This window comes from Bos mutus, chromosome 21, assembly GCF_027580195.1.
Source record: "Bos mutus isolate GX-2022 chromosome 21, NWIPB_WYAK_1.1, whole genome shotgun sequence".
Classification (NCBI taxonomy): domain Eukaryota; kingdom Metazoa; phylum Chordata; class Mammalia; order Artiodactyla; family Bovidae; genus Bos; species Bos mutus.
Window position 1 is genome coordinate 34140793 of NC_091637.1, and position 21382 is coordinate 34162174.

Sequence of the window (21382 nt, forward strand, 5' to 3'; positions counted from 1 at the left end):
CACCACCACAAGGGGGCGCCCTGCCCATGTCTTCTCCTGTTGAAGGCGTGTTTTACTTTTCCTCCCCCGGGGCGTCGGGTGGAACACAGCTCAACTGTCCTTTCCCACAGTTTCTTTCTGTCCAAATGAGGCTATTTCCATACTGTATCCGTCACTAACTCCAGGTCTGAAAAAAGCAAAACTCCTTGAAGGAAGCTGCTGTACCGTGAATAAACAAAGCATGTTTAATAGTAGGAACCAGATTCTCTTTGCTGGGGCAGTAAAAGAAAGGATTGGCTTAAAGAAAAGCTAACAGAAAGCTTCAGGTTTCAGTTACTGAGAATGTGGTCTTATAATTAAACAGAATTTGGTGCCCATGATCAGAGCATATAATAGAAATTTTCTTCAGAAATGGAATCATCCAAGCTGTGTTTTAGCTCTCAGGGTAAAGCTGAGGACTCATGGGCTCATTTTCTTTCTTTCTGTGTCATCTGACAAGAGTAGCAAAGGGATTGGGGTATGCTGTCACAGGACAAAGGATTCTGTTCAGTGTTGACAAGTGACCCGGGACTTGTAGGAAAAGTGATTCCTGTCCAGCCTCTGACATGTCTGGGTATGAGTGTGTGATAGCCCCATTGAAACAGGCATCTTTGAGAATGTGTTTCACAGAAACACCTCCACTCCGTCTGAGAGAATCCATAGCATTTAAAATGCCTGACAATGTGAGAGGGCAGAGACAATACACCTCAGTGGTCACTTTAGAATCTGTCGGCTCTGCCTCGGTTCCTGTGGGAGGCAGCTTTGCCCCACCAGCCTACCTCCAGCAGTGCCCAGTGGGACACTGGCCATCAAAACAGCCCCCTGAAGGCCTGCAATGACTCATCAGCAGAAAGAAGAAAATGTGGCAGAAAACTTTCAGGGCTCGGGGCGGGCAGGGGTCGGGGGTGGTGGTTTGGGAAGTTAAAATACGACTCAGGAAATCCTGAGGCTCCAGATGAGGCTCAAGGGAGAAAATATAATGGGGGTCAAGGCAGAAGGTTACACTGTGGCAGTAATCGAGCTTAAATGCACGGTATGTTTAATTTCCTTGACAGCTTTAATTTGCTGGTTTAAATCTAGCAAGTGTCTGGGGAAGCAAGGCACCCTACTCTCCCAGCCTGCTGGAGCCACTTTATTTTCTTTGCAAAAGACAAGATGCCTAGGAGCACCAAGAAGGCAAATTTGGGAATAAAATGTATACATTTTTGATAATCTCCCCAGGTAACTGTGACATGAAGCCTGGAGGGAGGAACTCCCCTACACGCCTATAAACCAGCACTGTAGTACAGGTTGCACCTTAAGAGGGGTTAGCTTAAAGCAGAATTTGAGAAGGTTTGGTAAGCAAGACGAAGGGCCAGGAATGGTGAGAGGGGTCATGTCTAAGCAGACATCAGTTGCATCAGACTGGCTCTGGCTGGACAAAGTTATTTTATGTGTACGGACACTTTCTGGATTTTCATAAAGAAACCAAAAGGAAATCCATCTTCTGTATGCTCTTGTTAAAAGACAGCTGTTAGCACACTCATGTTTAGAGAAATAAAGTAAGACTTACCTTGTGGGTGGGATGTGTTCGTTTTCGACATCTGTCTTTGTATTTCTCATGCTCTGATCATGGCCCACCTGGGGGACTTTCAAGTTTCACTGATCCCTGGAAATATTGACTCCTGCCAAGCTATGTCCAGATGGGCAAGAAGGGCTCACTAAGGGACTTCGGGGAACTGTAGCAGGGCAGCTCAGCTCTTTTTAAAAAACTTCTATTGGAGTATAGCTGATTCACAATGGTGTCTTCATTTTAGGTGTATAGCAAAGTGATTTAGTCATACACATATTCATTCTTTCTCAGATTCTGTTCTCATATAGTGTATCACAGAATATTGAGTAGAGTTCCCTGTGCCATACATGAGGTCCTTGTTGGTTATCTACCATATATATTGATAGTAGTATGTGTATGTTAATCCAAACCTCCGGATTTATCCCTCCCCTTTCCCACGTTTCCCCTTTAGTAACCATGTTTGTTTTTGATTTTTGTAAGTCTGGTTCAGTTTTGCTAATAAGCTCATTTGTATCATTTTTAAAGATTAGATTCCAAATGAGTGATACCATATAATATTTGTCTTTCTTTGTTGGACTTACTTCACTTAATATGGTAATCTCTAGGTCCATCCACGTTTCATTTCTGTAAATGGCCTTACTTTGTTCTCATTTATGGCTAATATTCCATTGTTAGACTTCCCTGGTGGCTCAGATGGTAAAGCATCTGCGAAGGGGATGACAGAAGATGAGATGGTTGGATGGCATCACCAACTCAATGGACATAGGTTTGGGTAGACTCCGGCAGTTGGTGATGGACAGGGAGGCCTGGCATGCTGCGATTCATGGGTTGCAAAGAGTCAGACACGACTAAGTGACTGAACTGACAATGTGGGAGACCCAGGTTCAATCCCTGGGTTGGGAAAATCTCCTGGAGAAGGAAATGGCAACCCACTCTAGTATTCTTGCCTGGAAAATCCCATGGACGGGGGAACCTGGTAGGCTACAGTCCACAGAGTCACAAAGAGTTGGACACGACTAAGTGACTTCACTCACTCACTCAATATTCCATTGTACACATGTACCACATCTTCTTTATCCATCCCTCTGGTAATGGACATCTATCTAGGCTGCTCCCACATCTTGGCTATTGTGAAAGACGCCACAGTGAAAACTGGGCTGCATGATCGTTTCTAATGCCAGGTGTGTGCATACGTATGTGGATGTGCATACTTACGTTCCACTACTGCCCAGGTTTGCCCTGGGTGCCTCCAGGGGAAGAGGCACACCGACTGAATGCCATCAGGAGATCATGTGGAGGCATTTGCACTCGTTAGACATTTGTTTCTGGTATGTTTCTCCTCCCTCTTCTCTCTGCCTCACCCTGCCCTCAATCTGTTTGCTTAGGCGGATGATGATTGATAAATCAACACAGTTGAACAATGCAAGGGTCAGCACCACTTCCCAAATAATAAAAAATCTGCCTATAACTTTACAGTGTGCCCATCACTTGACACACATGTGGTTGGTTAAATCTGGATTCAGTCAGTTGTGGATCTCGTAGTACTGTTGTTTAGTTGCTAAGTAGTGCCCAACTTAGTTGCTAAGTAGTGCCCAATTCTGTTGCAAGCCCGTAGCCCACCAGGCTCCTCTGTCCATGGCATTTCCCAGGCAAGAATACTGGAGTGTGTTGCCATTTCCTAGTCCAGGGGATCTTCCTGCCCCAGGGATCGAACCTGCATCTCCTGCATTGGCAGGTGGAATCTCTTACCACTGAGCCACTTGGGAAGCCCCTTGTAGTACTGTACTATGCAACTGTTAAAAAAAAAAAAAAACCACATATATATGAACCTGGGCAACTCAAACCCATTATTCAAAGAACAACTGTCGTTTTTCCTAAGCGTGTTCTCATTGACAGCAAGGAGGAAAGGCATTATTGATTTTAAAAAGATACTTGTATTAATTCTCCCGTAAAATTTGAGTCAGTTGTGGTATAACTGCTAACAAAAATTATATTAAGAGTAAAGATCATCTTTACAAGTAAGTGGGTTTATAATTAGTTCACAAGAACAGTGCCTTTAAATACCTAATTATAACTTACAGCCAGGTCATTGTCTAGCCAAACTATCTCTCTATCCCTTTTTTCTCTCGAGAGTGGAGGTGGTAGCCTTTCTCTTCCACCTGCGGTTCTCCTAGGAAATATTTCAGTCCGCCTGCTGCACTGAGTGTCTATGCCAAACCAGCCGTCACCAAAGTCACGTCCCTTGAAAACAAATGGGGTGATGTCATAAGCTGCATTTGCTTTTGCATAAAAATAAACTGACATAATTTGATCAGGTCTTTCCAATTTAAAAGGACATGAAAATAGTCTGCTGAATGAGGCCACATGCGAGTAATATGGACTTGAGCACATCACTAATATCAGCAGAAAGCATTTAATCTACTTAACTGCTTGCCCATGAGAAGAAATAAAAGACCTTAACTCTTACTGGATAGAAGCTTATTACGTAATTAGGGCTAGTTAGCTCTTTAGTCTTTTTACATTTCAAGTTCTCCCATGGAATGACCAGAGGAAATGTTATCTGCATGCTAATCCCAGTTCTTAGTCTCCTGGAGGCATGCAAGATCTTCCCATGAGCATCAAAAATGCGATGATGCTTACCTATCTGGTAGTGTTTTAGAGATTTCCCAAATAACTGAGAGAAACGAACTTTCATCACAGTTAAAATATTTAATGACAAAATTAGAGTTTGCTGTAATAATGAATCACAGAGCAGGTGTGTTACTCATCTCTGAAAGGAACAAAAATTATGTGTGACATCTTAGAGAACTTCTGAAGAATTAGTAACTGTACAACAGACATCAGCAGTGTTACAATTCTAAAAACTGAAAGCGAAACCTATCTTTAATATTGTTTATTGAGGGCATTCTGTATAAGTATTTTTACATAAATGCACAATTGTTAGCCACAAAAGTAGTATTAAGACAGATTTCACTGAAATTTTAAGTCTAACACATAATCTTTATGTTTTTTTTCAGAGCTTAGAAAAAGTTAACTACTGCTCTTGTTACATTTTACAAATACATTCGTTAATATGAAACATTAACCTGAATCACTACTTCCTGTACATAGGTATCTAACGGTACTAGGGAAGAATACTCCAGCTACATCCAGGAAGAAGTGAGAACACTGGGAAGACTCTCTTCTTTATTGGTTGTCAGTACAGTCTAAGAAATCCTTCACAGAAATGTATTTCCAAAACTCAGTGGTGAGGTGCAGAAACGAAACAAAGAAATTAAATGTCTTTTAGCAAGCCGCTGAATTGGTCCCAAATGAATTGGTACCACATAATGTGAGTCATTTTAGCAATTTCCTCTAGGTTAGATTGTATTAATACTTTGTATTGAAGCACCTTCTACAAAAGTATCCCAAAGAACCTCATGTGTGTCATCACAAGGCTTGCTTTTCTGCAAAGTCAGGAGGTCTAGAAGGGACTGGGGCCCTCTCTGCGGGTGGAGGCCTAGGCAGGACTTGGACACAGGGAGGTCAAGGGCATGACCACAGCCTGGAGGCAAATCAATGGAGGAAGCTAGTAATGGGGCAGATAGACTTTCTTCCAATCAGGATGTCTTCCAAAAGACTGAAGTTTAAAAGGATAAACAGAGAGTGAGCAAAGAGGGAAGATGTGGACTACTTATGTTTATGAAGGATAACTCTCACAAGTTTACCAGAGAGGAAAAAAAAAAAATCTCACATTTCACAGTATGCTTATGACCTCACCCTCTGCTACTTTAGAAGCAGCTTCACAAAAAATACTTGGCAACAAATTTTATTTTTGCGTTTGGCTGATTGTCAGGGGTTTGAGATTTACTCTTCTAATTATTTATATCAACTATCTATCTCTGAAGCTAGGATTCAATTTGGGAAGATGTATATGTGTGCCCACGCATGCTTTTACTAAATGGAGGTCTGCAAAGAAAACCTATTTGGTGTGATATTTTCAGCTTTTCTTAGAAATTATAAATGCTTCTAATAGTACTCACCAGATAATAAGTTCCTTGCTGCTTTTAAGTTTTAAGACACCAAAAGAAAAGTACAAAATATTATAGTAAACTTATATAGTTTACCCTATAAATTCTACAGAGAGTTTCCTTGAACTGGATCATCTCTCTAAGAGGATTCAGAAATTCTTCTCTGGCAAATCTCATCTCCCTTTTGACACATACTGACTAAGATCATTTCCCCCACCAATAGCCTGATTTTCTATCTCCCTGGGAAAGCTTTAGCAGGAGAATTTAAGCTATTTAAATCAGCATAAATAATCCCAAAGTCATCCTATGCTGCTATGTAGAAGCTATAATACACATGGCCTCAGTCAGCTCAATAGGTAGGAAGGAATAGAAAGGGTCCTGATGATCCAGGCAGCTTAAAAATCAATGCATCACAGCGGGAGGCTGAGAATGTATCTGGGATGTGCAGCTTGCTTCCTTGTTTCAGAAAGACAAAGCACAGCTTTTATATTTAGCATTTTAACCCTCTAAGAAACCGAACTCTCAGATTGAAAATCTGGGTCCATGTTGAATGATACAAAATCAGGGGCTGTAATGAACCAACTTCATTCATTCTGACTACAATGTAAAGGCTTCAAGACTATACTGTTCTATGTCAGATGAGGCAAGTTGCAATTGCCATGAAATGCAATTTGTCAAGAAGCTTGCACTTTCAAATTACATTAAATAAATAGCAGTAACAACATCAAAGCCTCCAAAAATCAGATACTGAGAACTGAAGGCCATTTCCTAAGGACATCATGAGGGTGTCTCTAAACAGGTATGTCTTTGTGAAAAGAAAAAAGACTTTAAATGTATTATCTTTTCACATTATCATTTACACAGAACTTTATCTGGACAAATCAATTCTTGATAAAAATTCAAGCTCTTTTCAAAACCCGCTACCATAATTTGGGACAATGACAAAGAAATGTTCGTGAATTCACATTAGTTTTTAAATAGGCTTTTACTTAGGTCTTTAATCTCAATTTTTTATCATTCATACGGTAATTCTAAATAGTCAGCCTGGAAACAAGTAGTGGAAGAATTTAAACTGTAGCTCAGAAAGTAGATTTCTATCTGTGATTATTTGTTTTTTTGAATGCTGGTGATGGCTCATGCAGAAAATTACCACACAAAAAGCAAAATCAAAGACTGCTGTTTCTCCTGATAAATCCAATTGTTTTCCATAATACAGATTTATGTCTCAGGATATAGAATCTTAACCTTCAGATTAAGAGCAGCTAAGAGCCTGAGTGAAACCAACCTGCTTGACTTTTATTTCCAACCAGGAACAATAGCATCTGATGTCACATTAAAATGTCTTCCTGCTTAATATCAGGAAAAAAAAAATACAGCTTAGACCTAGCTCAATATATTATTTGGTCCAAATTTCATATTCAAACTACCAAAAAAAAAAAACCAAAAAAAAAACCCTTAAAAAAAAACACACATACGAACACACGCATACACACAGTCAGAAAAAAATGAAGCTGATACTATGCAGCATTTCTTAGCAAGATTATTAGGGAAATGTATTAATATAAACACACCATCTTTTCTCTCATATTAACATCTGAAAAGGAAAAACAATCTAAATGTCCATATTTTGGTGGGGGTTGAGGGCTGGAGAAGCAAGCGGAGGTCCGGAGTTTCTTGTAAAAACTGCTGAACAAACTTCAGTTTCTCTTAAGAGGTCTCTGGGAGAGGCAGTTTCTCAACATTTGTGCTTCATGGCAAGCTAAGGAGAGAAAGGGACAAATGTGAGATGTTATCAGCAGTGGGGAGAGTTCACTGGTTGCTTCTTTCCCAAATCCACGCTGAGCAGCAGCACCAACATTTTATTTGCTGTGGCAGATCACCACTGCTGTTCACAGGGGTGCCAAGGAAACACGTAACACTCCCTACACAGCCCACCGAGCACTGCGCTTTTACTCCTCCCGCAGTGGGCTTGTTGGCGCAGGTGTCCAGGGCGGGTGGTGCTCTATGGTATTCCTTCCTGCCACTGAAGGAACAACCGGAAGAGGCAAAGGACAGGCAGAATGAGCGGCCCACCCTAGCATAGCAACAAAGGCGTCTGGGCTTCCAGGCTACTAGTTATCCAGGAAGACCTCTCTTCAGTTTTAAGTATTTACTGACATCTCAAAGTATTACAAATCACCAACTGTAGAGAAACAATCTGCAATAATCCACGTAATATCCTGGACGTTCAACCAGGTTCAAGGCACTTGACAATTAAGACTGCGTAACCAACCAGGACCGAACAATAGATCAAATTCAAACCTTGACTTGCTGCTCCCTCTGGTATGTGAAAAATGTGCTTCATTGAAATGTTAGATCTTTATAAATGGAAACACCAAATACCACTGTATCATTAAATAGTTTCCCAAGCCCAGCTGGAGCCCATGATGGTGTATTTAAGGAAATGTATGCAGGTACAAAACATAAAATTAAGTCTGACACTGCCTTCCTTAGCCAGATCCTTTCCAAGGAGCCGGTACACTGATGTGAAGCAGGAGGCAGGATACAGGCTGAATTGTGATTCCTTGGGTGGCTACAGAGTTTGATATTAGGGATTGATCCCTGAGGTTGGAGCTGGACTGGAGGTAGTTACATTGTTAAATTAATCTCTACCTGGGGGCTTCCCTGGTGGCTCAGATGGTAAAGTGTCTGCCTGCAATGCGGGAGACCCACATTCGATCCCTGGATCGGGACGATCCCCTGGAGAAGGGAATGGCAACCCACTGCAGTATTTTTGCCTGGAGCATCCCATGGACAGAGGAGCCTGGTGAGCTACAGTCCATGGGATGGCAAAGAGTTGGACACTACTGAGCAACTAACCCACAGTCTCTACTTCAGCTCAGAGAGCTTCAGGTACCTGTGTCTGGTGAAGCCCGCCTAAGTGAAGCCCCTAGGGACCTTTTGCAGTGCTGATACCAACAGCACATCAACCACCAGTGTTTGTGAAGCCCTGAGTGTGTCCAGACTGCCGTGCTAAGTGTTGTGGGTTTTTGCCAAGAAGATGGCAGAGGCTCCTAACTCCTGACCTCCACGAGTTGATAGTCCAGGAAATATGGTGGGTAGAAATGGCAAACCCAGGACTCTTCTTCTGATCCGTCCCACTTCCCAGCCACCTTCCGAGCCCCTCCACTGTAAGGTGTCCACTTCTTGCTCTGTCTCTAGTTTTAATACATTATTTAGCAATGCAAATCATTCAAATCAACACAGAGCCGTTAAGTGTTGTGCATAATGAAAACCAACCATAAATATTTGATCAGAGCTGCTGTCTTGCTGTTCACTGAGCTATTAACCTTCAGCTAATGTGCCAATTTACTCATCCATCCATCCTCAGCAGCGAGCGTGCTGCTACTCACACCAGCCCGGTTACCTCTCCCGTGCAGCTGGGGTTGGCGCTAAGGGGAGCCCCAGCCGGCTGGGGCGTGCTCAGTTTCACAGAAATACAGCTGGTTTGGACGTTTTGCTATGTGAGATATTTCTGCAGAAAGTGGCATCACTTCCATTCTACCTCATTTGGGTTTTTTTCTTTAATTTCCTGGGAGTTAGAAACTTTAGAATATGGAAGGCAGGTGCTTTCCATAAGCACAGATGTGTTTATGACCTTTAGCGCTAAAGTCACAAGCGCTCTGTCCCTCAGTTTCCCTCGGGTCTGTGAACGTGAAAAGTGAAGTTGCTCAGTCGTGTCCAGCTCTTTGCGACCCCATGAACTATACAGTCCATGGAATTCTCCAGGCCAGGATACTGGAGTGGGTAGCCTTTCCCTTCTCCAGGGGATCTTTCCAACCTGGGGATCGAACCCAGGTCTCCCGTGTTGCAGGAGAATTCTTTACCAGCTGAGCCACAAGGGAAGCCCGTGTCTATAAATATCTCCAACTCAAATGCTTATGAATTAATGTAGAGAATAAGTTAAAAATTTCCTTTTGCTATATTCTGTTTTCTTGTCTCATGGAAAGCTTTCTCTTTCAAAGCTGTGTAAATGACTCCATCTAAATAATAATGATAATAGTAATAGTAGAAAATATTGTTACTCATAAGTCAAAGTGTTAGTCCCTCAGTCATGTCCAACTCTTTGCAATCCCATGAACTGTAGCCCACCAGGCTCCTCTGTCCATGGGATTCTCCAGGCAAGAATACTGGAATGGGTAGCCATTCCCTTCTCCTGGGGATTGAACCCGGATGTCCTGTATTGCAGGCAGATTCTTTACCACCTGAGCCCCCAGGGAAGCCCATACAGGGGGATTCTTTAAGAGGCCTGGACTCTTGAGGTCCCTTCTGGCTCAGATGCGCAGGGAGCAGATGACTGGAGTAGGGACACAGGCATCATTCCCTGCCAGGGAGGGAAATGCCACTCGCTCCCCCACAAACGTGGGCTTGTGCAGAACAGGGCAGATCACTGTTCTTTTCTGTGGGAAATGTCATCTGAGGATGCCTAGGTGTGGGTACTGCTCTCGCCTGCTGACTCACCAGCTGAGGCGGGCATCAAAGCCCTGCACACACTGTACCGCTGTGCTTTTTGAAGTGGCAGAGAGTGACCAGGCCTGCTTTGTGGCTGAGCTGGACTTTCCTAAGGTCTGAGGCTGTGCCAAGCTCATAGCTCAGGAAGCAACCACACTTCCCCAAGCCAGGCTGAACAGAGCTGGGGGAAGAGAGGGGTCCAGAAGCATTTCCATCATCTCTACAGGAGACGAACACCCACGTATCTTGATGGCAGGGTCCTGCAAAAGTGATCCACGGTCTAATGTACCTGGGGAAGCCAAAAAAGCCAGAGATGCTCTTCTACTGCAATCCGTCCAGAAAGCGTGCCCTCCTCTCCAGCCAAGGTGGCATGTCCTTGTTCAATCAGGGAGCCCAGAGGAATGCTCACCCAGAACTGCCTTTCTTGTCAGGGCTCTGACATGAGCACTGTGTCCTGACTTCTAAACACAGCCTATCCTTTCTGAGTCAACACAGCCACGTTTGGGGTGGTGGAAGGCCTGGGTTCCACCTCTGAACTCTCCTCACCAGCAGGCCTGGAGGAGCCTCGGCCAGCAAAATGACATCTTCATGGTCAGCCTACGCCATGGGACAAATCAGGAGTCCTGGTCCCTGGAAAATAGCCACACCTTATCTAAAGAGGTCAACCTCCTCGTTAGGAATACTGCCAATGCCGGTGATTCATCAGCGCACATCCCCAGTTTTAGAAAACTGCAAGTCTGGTTATCAGAGTGTCTCTCAACACTCCCTCAAGCACACTGACAGACACCAGCAGTGCCCCCACCTTACACCACTCACAGAAGGGGAAACCACTCACAGTAAGTGGAGACTGCCCCCCTCCTGCGTCTTCTCCACGGAAGCAGGTAACTAGCTGGCGCAGTCCTCCCAGTGGTCAAAGCCAGAGACCCATGTGCCTTTGGTGGTCTAATCAGTTTCTGTCTGACAGGTCCCCTTCTTAAGGGCTGCTCTGTGTTTAGAAAGTGTTGGCATTCAGCAGGAGGCCCTCCCACCCCACACTGGAAGGCACAGATCTTCACCATCGGTCCCTCCCCATCCCTGTGCTGGGGTCCTCAGTCACATTTCTCCAACCCCCCCGACAGTGCTCACCATGCGACAATGGATTAGAGCAGGCTCAGCAGAAACCATTTCTTATGGAAACAATTATAATTAATATCAATTAAGATGTATATGCACCAGGTACTGTGCTAACCGATTTATAGGTTTGAATGCATTCAATTCTCTCAACACTTTAGGAGAAAGCACTATTATTAGGTAGCAGTCCTTACTGATGAGGAAACAGGGGCTTAAAGAAATTAAGTCCCTGCCCAAGGCCACTGAGGTGGTAAACAGCAGATGTTAACCACATACCATACTGCCTTCCCAACCAACCACCTAGCTCACTCGGCCACAGTATCAGGGAAACCCAGTGAGCAGGGCCAAGAATTCTGGCCGTCTGCTTAGGTTATCCAACCCCAGGTCTGCATGACGTTCTCTGAGGTGGGTACTGACATGGATGACCTCCAGGTATTCTCTACTCTGCGTTAGGAAGAGCGATTTCACAGACTTCCTTGGTAACCTGGTTCATTGTCTAATCAGTAACCTTAACTCTTGTTTTAGCAGAATGTTGTCAGTGCACTATTGAGTGTTCTTTTCTGTAGGACAAGATGAGAGAAGTGCTACAATGTCACCCCCTTCCCACAGTTGAAGACAATTAAAAATAATTCCCTTTAGCCTTGAAATCAACACTGTTTACATGTTCCCAGACTTTCACTGCCCTTCCCTCCCTTAAATCACTACAGTTGCTGTTGCTCTAAATGCAGTTGGTGGGAAATTCTAGCTCCTCCACTCCATCATTATTTCTCCATTATGAAGGCTGCAGAAGGGGTGAAGGGAACCATAATTCTGAGCTTGTTCCCTCTGTGACAGCCGTGGCAAACCAGGCTCTGGCCCCCAGCAGGGCTGCAGCACAGTATGACGCTGTCGTGACACCACAAGACGGGTCTGTGCGAAGGGGCTGCAAGGGAAGGCGAGATGCAGCCACATGGATCTGGATCCATGGTGGGGCCTGGGCTTAAGCTTTGGGAAGGGGCCAGCCCAGCTCAGCTGGGGAGATGGTTCCTGTTACTTTCAGGTTGTCCATTTCTGTTTTCTCAGCAAAAGTGGGCTTTTCCTTTGAAGCAAATTCATTTTTTTCTTCCCCTAAAGGTCACCTGAAAATCCTATCTTGAAAGGCCAGATCATGTCTCTGACACGCTAACCATTATCAGCAGACATTTCTGGAAACCTAAATTCAAATCACCAGCCAGAAAAGAACTGCCCTTTGATCCAAAGCACAAGAACAGTTATAAATCCTCTTTATCACCTGACCAACAGGGCCTCTCTTTCCCGTCGTTTGTGACTGCCTTAGATAGCTGGCTGCCAATAACAACTTCCCTTTCTGAAAGGCGCATCATCTCCAGTGCGTGTGTGAATGTGCATACCTGGGGTGTGTGGGAAAGGCCATTCTCTGCACCCAGAGGCAGGTGGAAATTTTGCAGGCAGCTCTGTATCAGCCTTAAAGGTCCAAGGCCTCTCTGCAGGGGACACCAGCCCTGAGGTGCCCTGGGACCAGAGTTTGCTTTTTATATGGTAAAGAGATAAGAACACAGGATGCTAGGCTCATAACCAGAAAGGGACAGCATGGAAAAGTAAGCACAAGAGCCCACAGTCCTCTTTCAAGCCCTGGCCAACAGAGGAGGGATATTCTGAGACCTGCCACCCCCCAACCCCCACCTACATCCTGTTCCCTGAAACTAGAGCCTTAAACTTCTGGGTAGAACCTAAAGATGGTCCACAATTCCCAAAGATATGGGGTCAGAGTCAGGGACGAAGCCAGCAGAAAGGAGATAACCAAATACGTAAAAGAAGAACTCTTTCACTGCACACACAACTTATGAAGTAGCAGGAGGAAATTGTACACAGGGGCGAAAAAAGGCTCGATTTTGTACCTCATCATGGCAAACATTGGAGAAGGAAATGGCAACCCACTCCAGTATTCTCACCTCGAGAATCCCAGGGACATAGGAGCCTGGTGGGCTGCCGTCTATGGGGTCGCACAGAGTCGGACATGCCTGAAGTGACTTAGCAGCAGCAGCATGGCAAACATACTGATAGAAAGTTTTGGGCCCCGAAGCTCCCTGACCACCCAGAGCTGAGTGCTCCGCTGTGCGGAGAGACCCACCTTGTGTGCAGTTTCCGCAAACTGCTGGGCGCTGTTCTTCAAGTCCTCCGTCTTCTCTTCCGCACGGCCTAACCGCTCCCCACGCTCGTTCAAGGCCTGGCTCGCTTTCTGTACGGCGCTGGTCACGCTGTCAGCCGCTGAATGGAGGATGCTGTTTCCTGAAAGAGGACAGCAAAAGCATCAGAAACGAACTTGGCTGACCTGTGATGACAGTATCCCTTCCGCGGGTGCTGCTAAGTCACTTCAGTCGTGTCCTACTCTTTGCACCCCCCCATGTGTAGCCCGCCAGGCTCCTCTGTCCATGGGATTCTCCAGGCAAGAATGCTGGAGTGGGTTGCAATGCTCTCCTCCAGGGGATCTTCCCGACCCAGGGATTGAACCCAAGTCTCTTCTGTCTCCTGCATTGGCAGGCAGGTTCTTTACCACTAGCGCCGCCTGGGAAGCAAGCAAGGTGGGTCAGACTCTGGAAAGACTTGGAGGGTCTATGAAATGAATTGGCTTGCCTTCTGACTCGGTCTGACCGATGCACTTGGAGGAAGAATACCCACTGCCTGCAGGACCTGGGCAAGTGCTGAGGGCTTCTCTTCACGCTGATGTTGACAGCACTCATTTCCATTCTGTTCTGTCTGGTGGGGCTCAGAAGGATGGGGTCCATCTGGATTTAGGAACTGATGGAAATCCTAACAAGTTCAGAGAGTGGGGCAAGTTCAGTGAGACCTATCTAGATCGTATGAGCATTTCCTCTTGAGCTGCATTTAAGTGAATCACTACAGGAAAACTGGGGATCCTGAATGTCCCTAGATATGATGCTCTGTATTCCTTTCAACTCTTCCCTTCCATTCTACCCCTTCCTCCCTAAATGTATGGCCCCATGCAAGAAGCTGTGGGTCAGAGTTCACAGGAGGTATGTCAGTTCTCAACCTTGAATCGCGAGCCATGGCCTTGTTGGTTGGTCCTCTTTGCCTCTAATCTTAAGTATATGAAATATGGGGCCTCAGCCCTGCGCAGGGCCCGCAGGTAGAAAACTGAGGGCAACCTGTCCTAGAAGGGACTTAGCACTCCCAGACTCATGAGTGATGACACCAAGAAAGTTGAAAACATCATCACATTTCAGATGATTATGCATCCCTGAAATCCCACGTGTCAGGACTAGAAAAGAGAATTCAGCAGTGAAGAACTGGCAGATGCGTAACCCACTGAGACCTAGCAACTTGCAAAATTACAACCAAAGGAGATTTATAGCTGTATTTTGTTAACACCGAGTGGAAGATATTTAAATGGCACTTTATATAATAGCTTTATGTCTTTGAATAAGTTTATTACATCATTTAACTTTGTATCTGGGATGGATACATTGAGCCACAGACAGCTTTTAATAGAAATGTAATTTCCATGGGTCTCAACTGCAAAGGCTTCCTAATTTCTCCTCTGTGGGAACAGCCTGTGGTTTGTGGAAAAGGATCTCAGGCAAAGAAAGTGCCTGGCCTTGAGGAAGCACTTTGTAAATTGTTTTCCATTTTTCTTCTTTAGGGGTGAATTTCAAGGGCTTCCACCATGCACTAAGGGGAGGAGAATGGAGTTAACTTACTGCTACTCAGATGCATCACCCACCACAGGAGCCAAGATATATCAGCACAGATTAGTAGGGACCAGAAGAGATGTGGCTCTGGAGAAACTGATTAAATACTGGGTTGGAATGGAAGGCTGAGGTCTTCAGAACAGATTTAAAAGGAGAAATCTGGTTTCCCTTTGCTTTCATATCCTGGTTATGATTATAGCCCTGGGCTTCCCTGGTGGCTCAGATGGTAATGCCTGCAACTGCATGAGACCTGGGTTCGATTCCTGGGCCAGCAGATCCCCTGGAGAAGGGAATGGCAACCCACTCCAGTATTCTTGTCTGGAGAACTCCACAAACAGAGAAGCCTGGCAGGCTATAGTCATGCGGTCACAAAGAGTCAGACAGAATTGAGTGACTAACACTTCCACCACTGCTTGATAGCTGAATAGTATTTTGCAATCAGAACGCATCTTTACGAATATTATCTCATTTGATTGTCACAAAAATTTTACTGAGAAGGCTGAGGCTAGGTGAGGTCCCATGACTTCCATGAGATCAAATCACTAGGGAAGTGACATAACGAGCCCTAGAACCTGGTTTCCCAATGGCTTTTCCTTATTCTCTACCTTCCTCTTTGCAGGTATGGCATCAGTCACAGAAAACCATCACTATGACAGAGTTGTGAGCAGACCAGCATAGACAGGTTGTGACAAGTTATTTCCCAAAGTAACACTTGACTGTTTCTGTCATAAAGATATTCTTTTTGGTAAATGAAGAGTTATCACCTAAGCTGCATTGCAAGCCAGGTGCTCCCTAGCAAGAACAGGCCAAAGAGATGGAATGAGAAGATGGAAAAAGAACTGAAGATGCAGAGGGGTGGGGAAGGGGGCACAAGAAACTCTCCTTCCCTTCCTTCTTCCTTCTGCATGCCCACAGCTCAGCAACCAGAAGCTAGAGCAAAGATGGGGTGGGGCATAGCCAGGAACAGCTGCATTAAACCAAAGGGACTTTTAGAATTAGCTACCAAAAATTTGGTAGGGGGCTTCCCTCGTGGCTCGGATGGTAAAGACTCTGCTTGTAATTCAGGAGACCCAGGTTCAATCCCTGGATCGGGAAAATCCCCTGGAGAAGGGAATGGCAACCCACTCCAGTATTCTTGCCTGGAGAATTCCATGGACATAGGAGCCTGACGGGCTACAGTCCATGGGGTCGCAAAGAGTTGGACACAACTGAGTGAATAACACTAGGCACCAAAAATTTAAGAGGGCATATAACCATATTGGATAGTTTTTTCCCATCAAACTGACCCTCGTGATGCCCTCAAAGTTAGACTCTTCTTGAATGAGTCTGCTCTGCATAAGCCATAGTGCTTTCCTGTCACGACTTCCTTAACTTTGTACAAGATATCGGGTCAACACTGCACCCAGTTTTATATGATACTGTTTAACCAGCAGGTTTTATAACTAAAAGAGAGCCAAATGCTGTCTTTATTATTCAGTGATGACACTGCTGACCACTATCAATAAATAAATCAACGTTCAGTTATTTTCAGCCACAAGGATGGATTTGAAAAGTCTCATCACCCCAGCTGAATGTCCTCTCCTGGCTTCAATTCTACCTGTATTCCAGGCTTGGTGAAGTCCCATCGCCTTTCTCTAGCTTCAAGTCAATTCCACTCTCAACTTCCTAAGAACTGTCTCTAACCTCCTTAGGTGACTGATCAAGTACAGACATGGGCAATTCTTCCACCTCATTTCTTCACCTGTAGATGCAGTGGCTTCCGGGCTAGATTATCAGTTCCCCCAGGGCGCCCTTTGACCCTGCTGATCATACCCTACATCTTGAATCTTCTTCCTCCAGGTGTCCTGAATCTTCAGTCTTCCTCCTCCTGCTCTCTTACTCTTCCCTCTGAGGACTTGCGAATGCTATAACCCCAGGGTTCTGTCCTTGGCCCTCTTCTCTTTCTCTTTCTGCAGACTCTCCCTGGGACAAGTTTACTCAGCTCACAGCTTCAATGACCAAATTTCTGTGCTGTTTCTTTCCTCCTAGGTTGTGCTGCTGAGACTCCAGATCCACGTTTTCTTACCAGGCAACTCCAGGTGAGTCACCCAAAGTCGTCTTGAATTTTGTTGTCTACACCTGACCCCATTATCACACCTGTTTTCCCTTTGGGGTCCCCTGCTCAGTCAGTAACCCCGCTATTCTGCCCAGTGTACTCCTCAAATCAGAAATCTGGGAGTTGAGTCCGGATTTCTCCTTTGCTTTTACCACATACAGCTAAAGGTCATTTGCTGTCCAGCTTGCTACTCTCAGCCCTCTTTGCTATCTTCCTTATCTTTGTATATTGATCCAGTCCCTCTTGCCTTTGGAATTACAGCAACAGCCTTCTCTCCTTAGGTAACCCCACACCTTTTCTGATCCATCTTCCACACATTTCTACTGAAATTTTTAAAAAGGCAAATTTGTTACCATCTTCTCACTGATTCCAAGATAAAAATGAGACCTCTGCCCTACTGATCTCTTTCAGCTCATCTCTTAGAATCTCATTCATTTTTTCTCCTATCTAGCAATCCCCAATCCCATGCCTTGCCAAGTTACCTAAATTTTCACAGATGTATCATGCATCTTTTTTGTGCTTACTGCTTCCGCTGCTTCTCATCTTAGCCTTCCCACTTACTTCTGTGTGCTTCAATACACTTCAGAGCTCTTTCCTAGGAAAGCTTGTCATGTCTAGTCCACTCTAAATCATTGTTGCCCCCAAAATACACATTATAAGACTTTGTCTATTTCAAATGGTGCGTTTATTATAATGCATGTAATTGCTGGGTATCTACTGTGAGCTCCTTGAAGCAGGGGCCTTTCTCACTTCTGTATTCACAGAATATAGGAGACACTAAAAAATGTTGGCTGACTTACAGCAGGAAAAATATATCACCCTTCTAATGATTTCTCCATGGCTTAGCAGAAGCTTGGACACATGATTGATGCTGTTACATGATCTAACTAGGTCCTAAAATCCTAAACTTGCCAAATGACTAAGGATTTAGTCTGTGTCTAATACAGCCAACTATCTCATCTAGAGGTGGTGTCAAGAGTTCAGTGAATTAAGTCAACAAAATGCAAAAAGGGGAATGCTTCTGCTATAGTTTATATAAAAAAATATGTTGTTACCAGCTTTAAAATAAACAACTATAAGGTATAAAAATAGCAATAGCTTTTAAATCCAATGCAAAAGTAACAGTTGACTGAATACTTACTATGCTCTATGCACTTACTAAAATCTGTTCCTCACAACAACCTTACATGACGGCACATTATTGATCCTATTTTTATAGATGGGAGCACCAATGGACACAGAGAGGGTGAGCAATGCACCAAGGATCACACAGTAAGTGAGGACAGAGCTAAGTTTTCACCCAGGAAGCCCAGCTCCAGAGCCAGTTCTCTGACTTACTGTTACACTGGCTCTCCATGGGAACGTTCTTGTATCTGAGGTTAGTAATACAGTCTGCATTAACTGTATGGAATGGAGACTTCAGTGGAGCAGTTCCTAAAGCATTTCTTAAATCCACAATACAAAAGAAAACATCTTATTATTACAAGCTAAAAAAAAAAACTTACTACAGAAAATTTAGAATACGTATTACTATAAAAAGGCAATAAAACTGTGTAATATTCAGTTCCTTAGAGATAACCACATTTACATTTATGGGACATTTTGTTCTGGTAATTTTTCTGTATATATTTTTCTAAACCAGGGTTGAGACCATACTGTATTTAGTACTATATCCTACTGTGGATACTTTCCCATGTCATAAAAAATTCTTTGAAAATACTATTTGTAATGGCTACCTCACACTGCTGTAATTTATTCAACTGTTTCTCTTTTTGATAGCGAGTATCTACAGTTAGAACTGGACATGGAACAACAGACTGGTTCCAAATAGGAAAAGGAGTACGTCAAGGCTGTATATTGTCACCCTGTTTATTTAACTTATATGCAGAGTACATCATGAGAAACGCTAGACTGGAAGAAACACAAGCTGGAATCAAGATTGCCAGGAGAAATATCAAAAACCTCAGATATGCAGATGACGCCACCCTTATGGCAGAAAGTGAAGAGGAACTAAAAAGCCGCTTGATGAAAGTGGAGAGTGAAAAAGTTGGCTTAAAGCTCAACATTCAGAAAATGAAGATCATGGCATCCAGTCCCATCACTTCATGGGAAATAGATGGGGAAACAGTGGAAACAGTGTCAGACTTTATTTTTCTGGGCTCCAAAATCACTGCAGGTGGTGACTGCAGCCATGAAATTAAAAGACGCTTACTCCTTGGAAGGAAGGTTATGACCAACCTAGATAGCATATTGAAAAGCAGAGACATTACTTTGCCAACAAAGGTCCGTCTAGTCAAGGCTATGGTTTTTCCTGTGGTCATGTATGGATGTGAGAGTTGGACTGTGAAGAAGGCTGAGCACTGAAGAGTTGATGCTTTTGAACTGTGGTGTTGGAGAAGACTCTTGAGAGTCCCTTGGACTGCAAGGAGATCCAACCAGTCCATTCTGAAAGAGATCAGCCCTGGGATTTCTTTGGAAGGAATGATGCTAAAGCTGAAACTCCAGTACTTTGGCCACCTTATGCGAAGAGTTGACTCATTGGAAAAGACTCTGATGCTGGGAGGGATTGGGGGCAGGAGGAGAAGGGGACGACAGAGGATGAGATGGCTGGATGACATCACTGACTCGATGGACATGAGTCTGAGTGAACTCCGGGAGTTGGTGATGGACAGGGAGGCCTGGCGTGCTGCGATTCATGGGGTCGCAAAGAGTCGGACACGACTGAGCGACTGTACTGAACTGAACGTGTCCAAAAGTGTTTGCTCTTTCTTTCCTTCCCTCCTCATGTATTTATTCATGTTTCACATGCACACTATTATATTTCAGCTTCACTGTACAGGGCAGTGTGCTCATCATCGGAAGTTTACTTTGCATCTGTCACCATACAGATGACCCCCTTTATCCATTTCACCGTCCTCACTGGTAACCACCACTCTGTTCTTTGTGTTTGTTTTCATTTTGTTTGGTTGGTTTGTTCATTTTTTTTTTTAATTTAACTCAAATATTCCACATAGGAATGAAATTATATTGCATCTGTATTTCTCTGACTTATTTCACTTAGTGTAATACCTCCAAGGTCCATCTGTGTTGTCACAAATGGCAAGATTTCATTTTTTTATAGCTGAGTTCCATTGTCTACACATACACACACCCCATATCTTTTTTATCCATTTATTTACCATATCCTGGCTTTTATAAATAATTCTGAAATGAACATAGGAGTGCATATATTTTTTTGAATTAGTGTTTTCATATTCTTCAGATAAGTAGCCAGAAATGGAATAGCTGGATATGGTGGTTTATTCTAAATTTTGAGAATTCTCCATATTGTTTTCCATAGTGACTACACCAATTTACATACAACAACAATGCATAATGGGCTCCTTTTCTCCACACCTCTAACACTTACTTCTCACCTCTTTGAAAATAACCATTCTAATGGGGATGAGATATCTTACTGTGATTTTTTTTCTTTTTTTTTAAATTTTATTTTATTTAACTTTACAATATTGTAATGGTTTTGCCATATATCAAAATGAATCTGCCACAGGTATACATGTGTTCCCCATCCTGAACCCTCCTCCCTCCCCATACCATCCCTCTGGGTCGTCCCAGTGCACCAGCCCCAAGCATCCAGTATCGTGCATCGAACCTGGACTGGCGACTCATTTCATATATGATATTATACATGTTTCAATGCCATTCTCCCAAATCATCGATTAAAATTTTCCTAAATAACTAGTAGAATTAAGAAAAACAAGCCCATTTACTACTTACCATTGCGACAGATAGAATAAAATACCTCAGAATAAGGTTAACAAAGGCAGTAAAAGATCTAGACGTTGAAAACTGTAAGACCCTTTCGAAAGAAAATGAAGACACAAAGACAAGGAAAGATACTCCATGCTCAGGGACTGGAAGAATTACACTGTTGAAAAAGCCTTTACCTAGAGGAATTTACAGGTTAAGTGTAATCCCAATGGCATTTTTTGCACAAACAGAACAAAAAAATTTCTAAAGTTTGTATGGAACCACAAAAGACCCCAGATGGCCAAAGAAATTCTAAAAACAAAGAACAAAGCTGGGGGTATCCCAGTCCCCAATTTAAAATTATACTGCAAAGCTATAGTAATTGAAACAGTGTGGTATTGGTAGGAAAACACTCATACAGATCATTGGAAGGAAACTGAGAGCCCAGAAACAAATCCATACATACATGAACAACTTATTATACAACAAAGAACAAGAAACAGAGAAATGACAGTCTCTTCATATAAATGGTGCTGGGAAGACTAGAGAGCCACATGCAAAAAACTGAAACTAGGCCACTATATTATACCATAAACAAAAATCAACTCAAAATGGATTAAAGACTTGAATGTAAGACCTGAAACATAAA

The 21382-nt window shown here is 43.6% G+C and overlaps 1 protein-coding gene across 2 annotated transcripts in view; it reads right to left on the reverse strand.

The window, feature by feature from the left end:
* Positions 1-4265: 4265 nt before the first annotated feature.
* Positions 4266-21382, reverse strand: part of STXBP6 (syntaxin binding protein 6) — a 277918-nt gene continuing 260801 nt past the window's right edge. For both annotated transcript variants that reach the window (XM_070358658.1, XM_070358657.1), the window contains 2 exons: positions 13310-13467; positions 4266-7339 (listed from right to left, as the gene is read on the reverse strand). In XM_070358658.1, the coding sequence (XP_070214759.1) occupies positions 7316-7339; positions 13310-13467 (182 nt within the window). In that variant the 3' untranslated portion in view covers positions 4266-7315. The remainder of the gene's footprint in view (positions 7340-13309; positions 13468-21382) is intronic.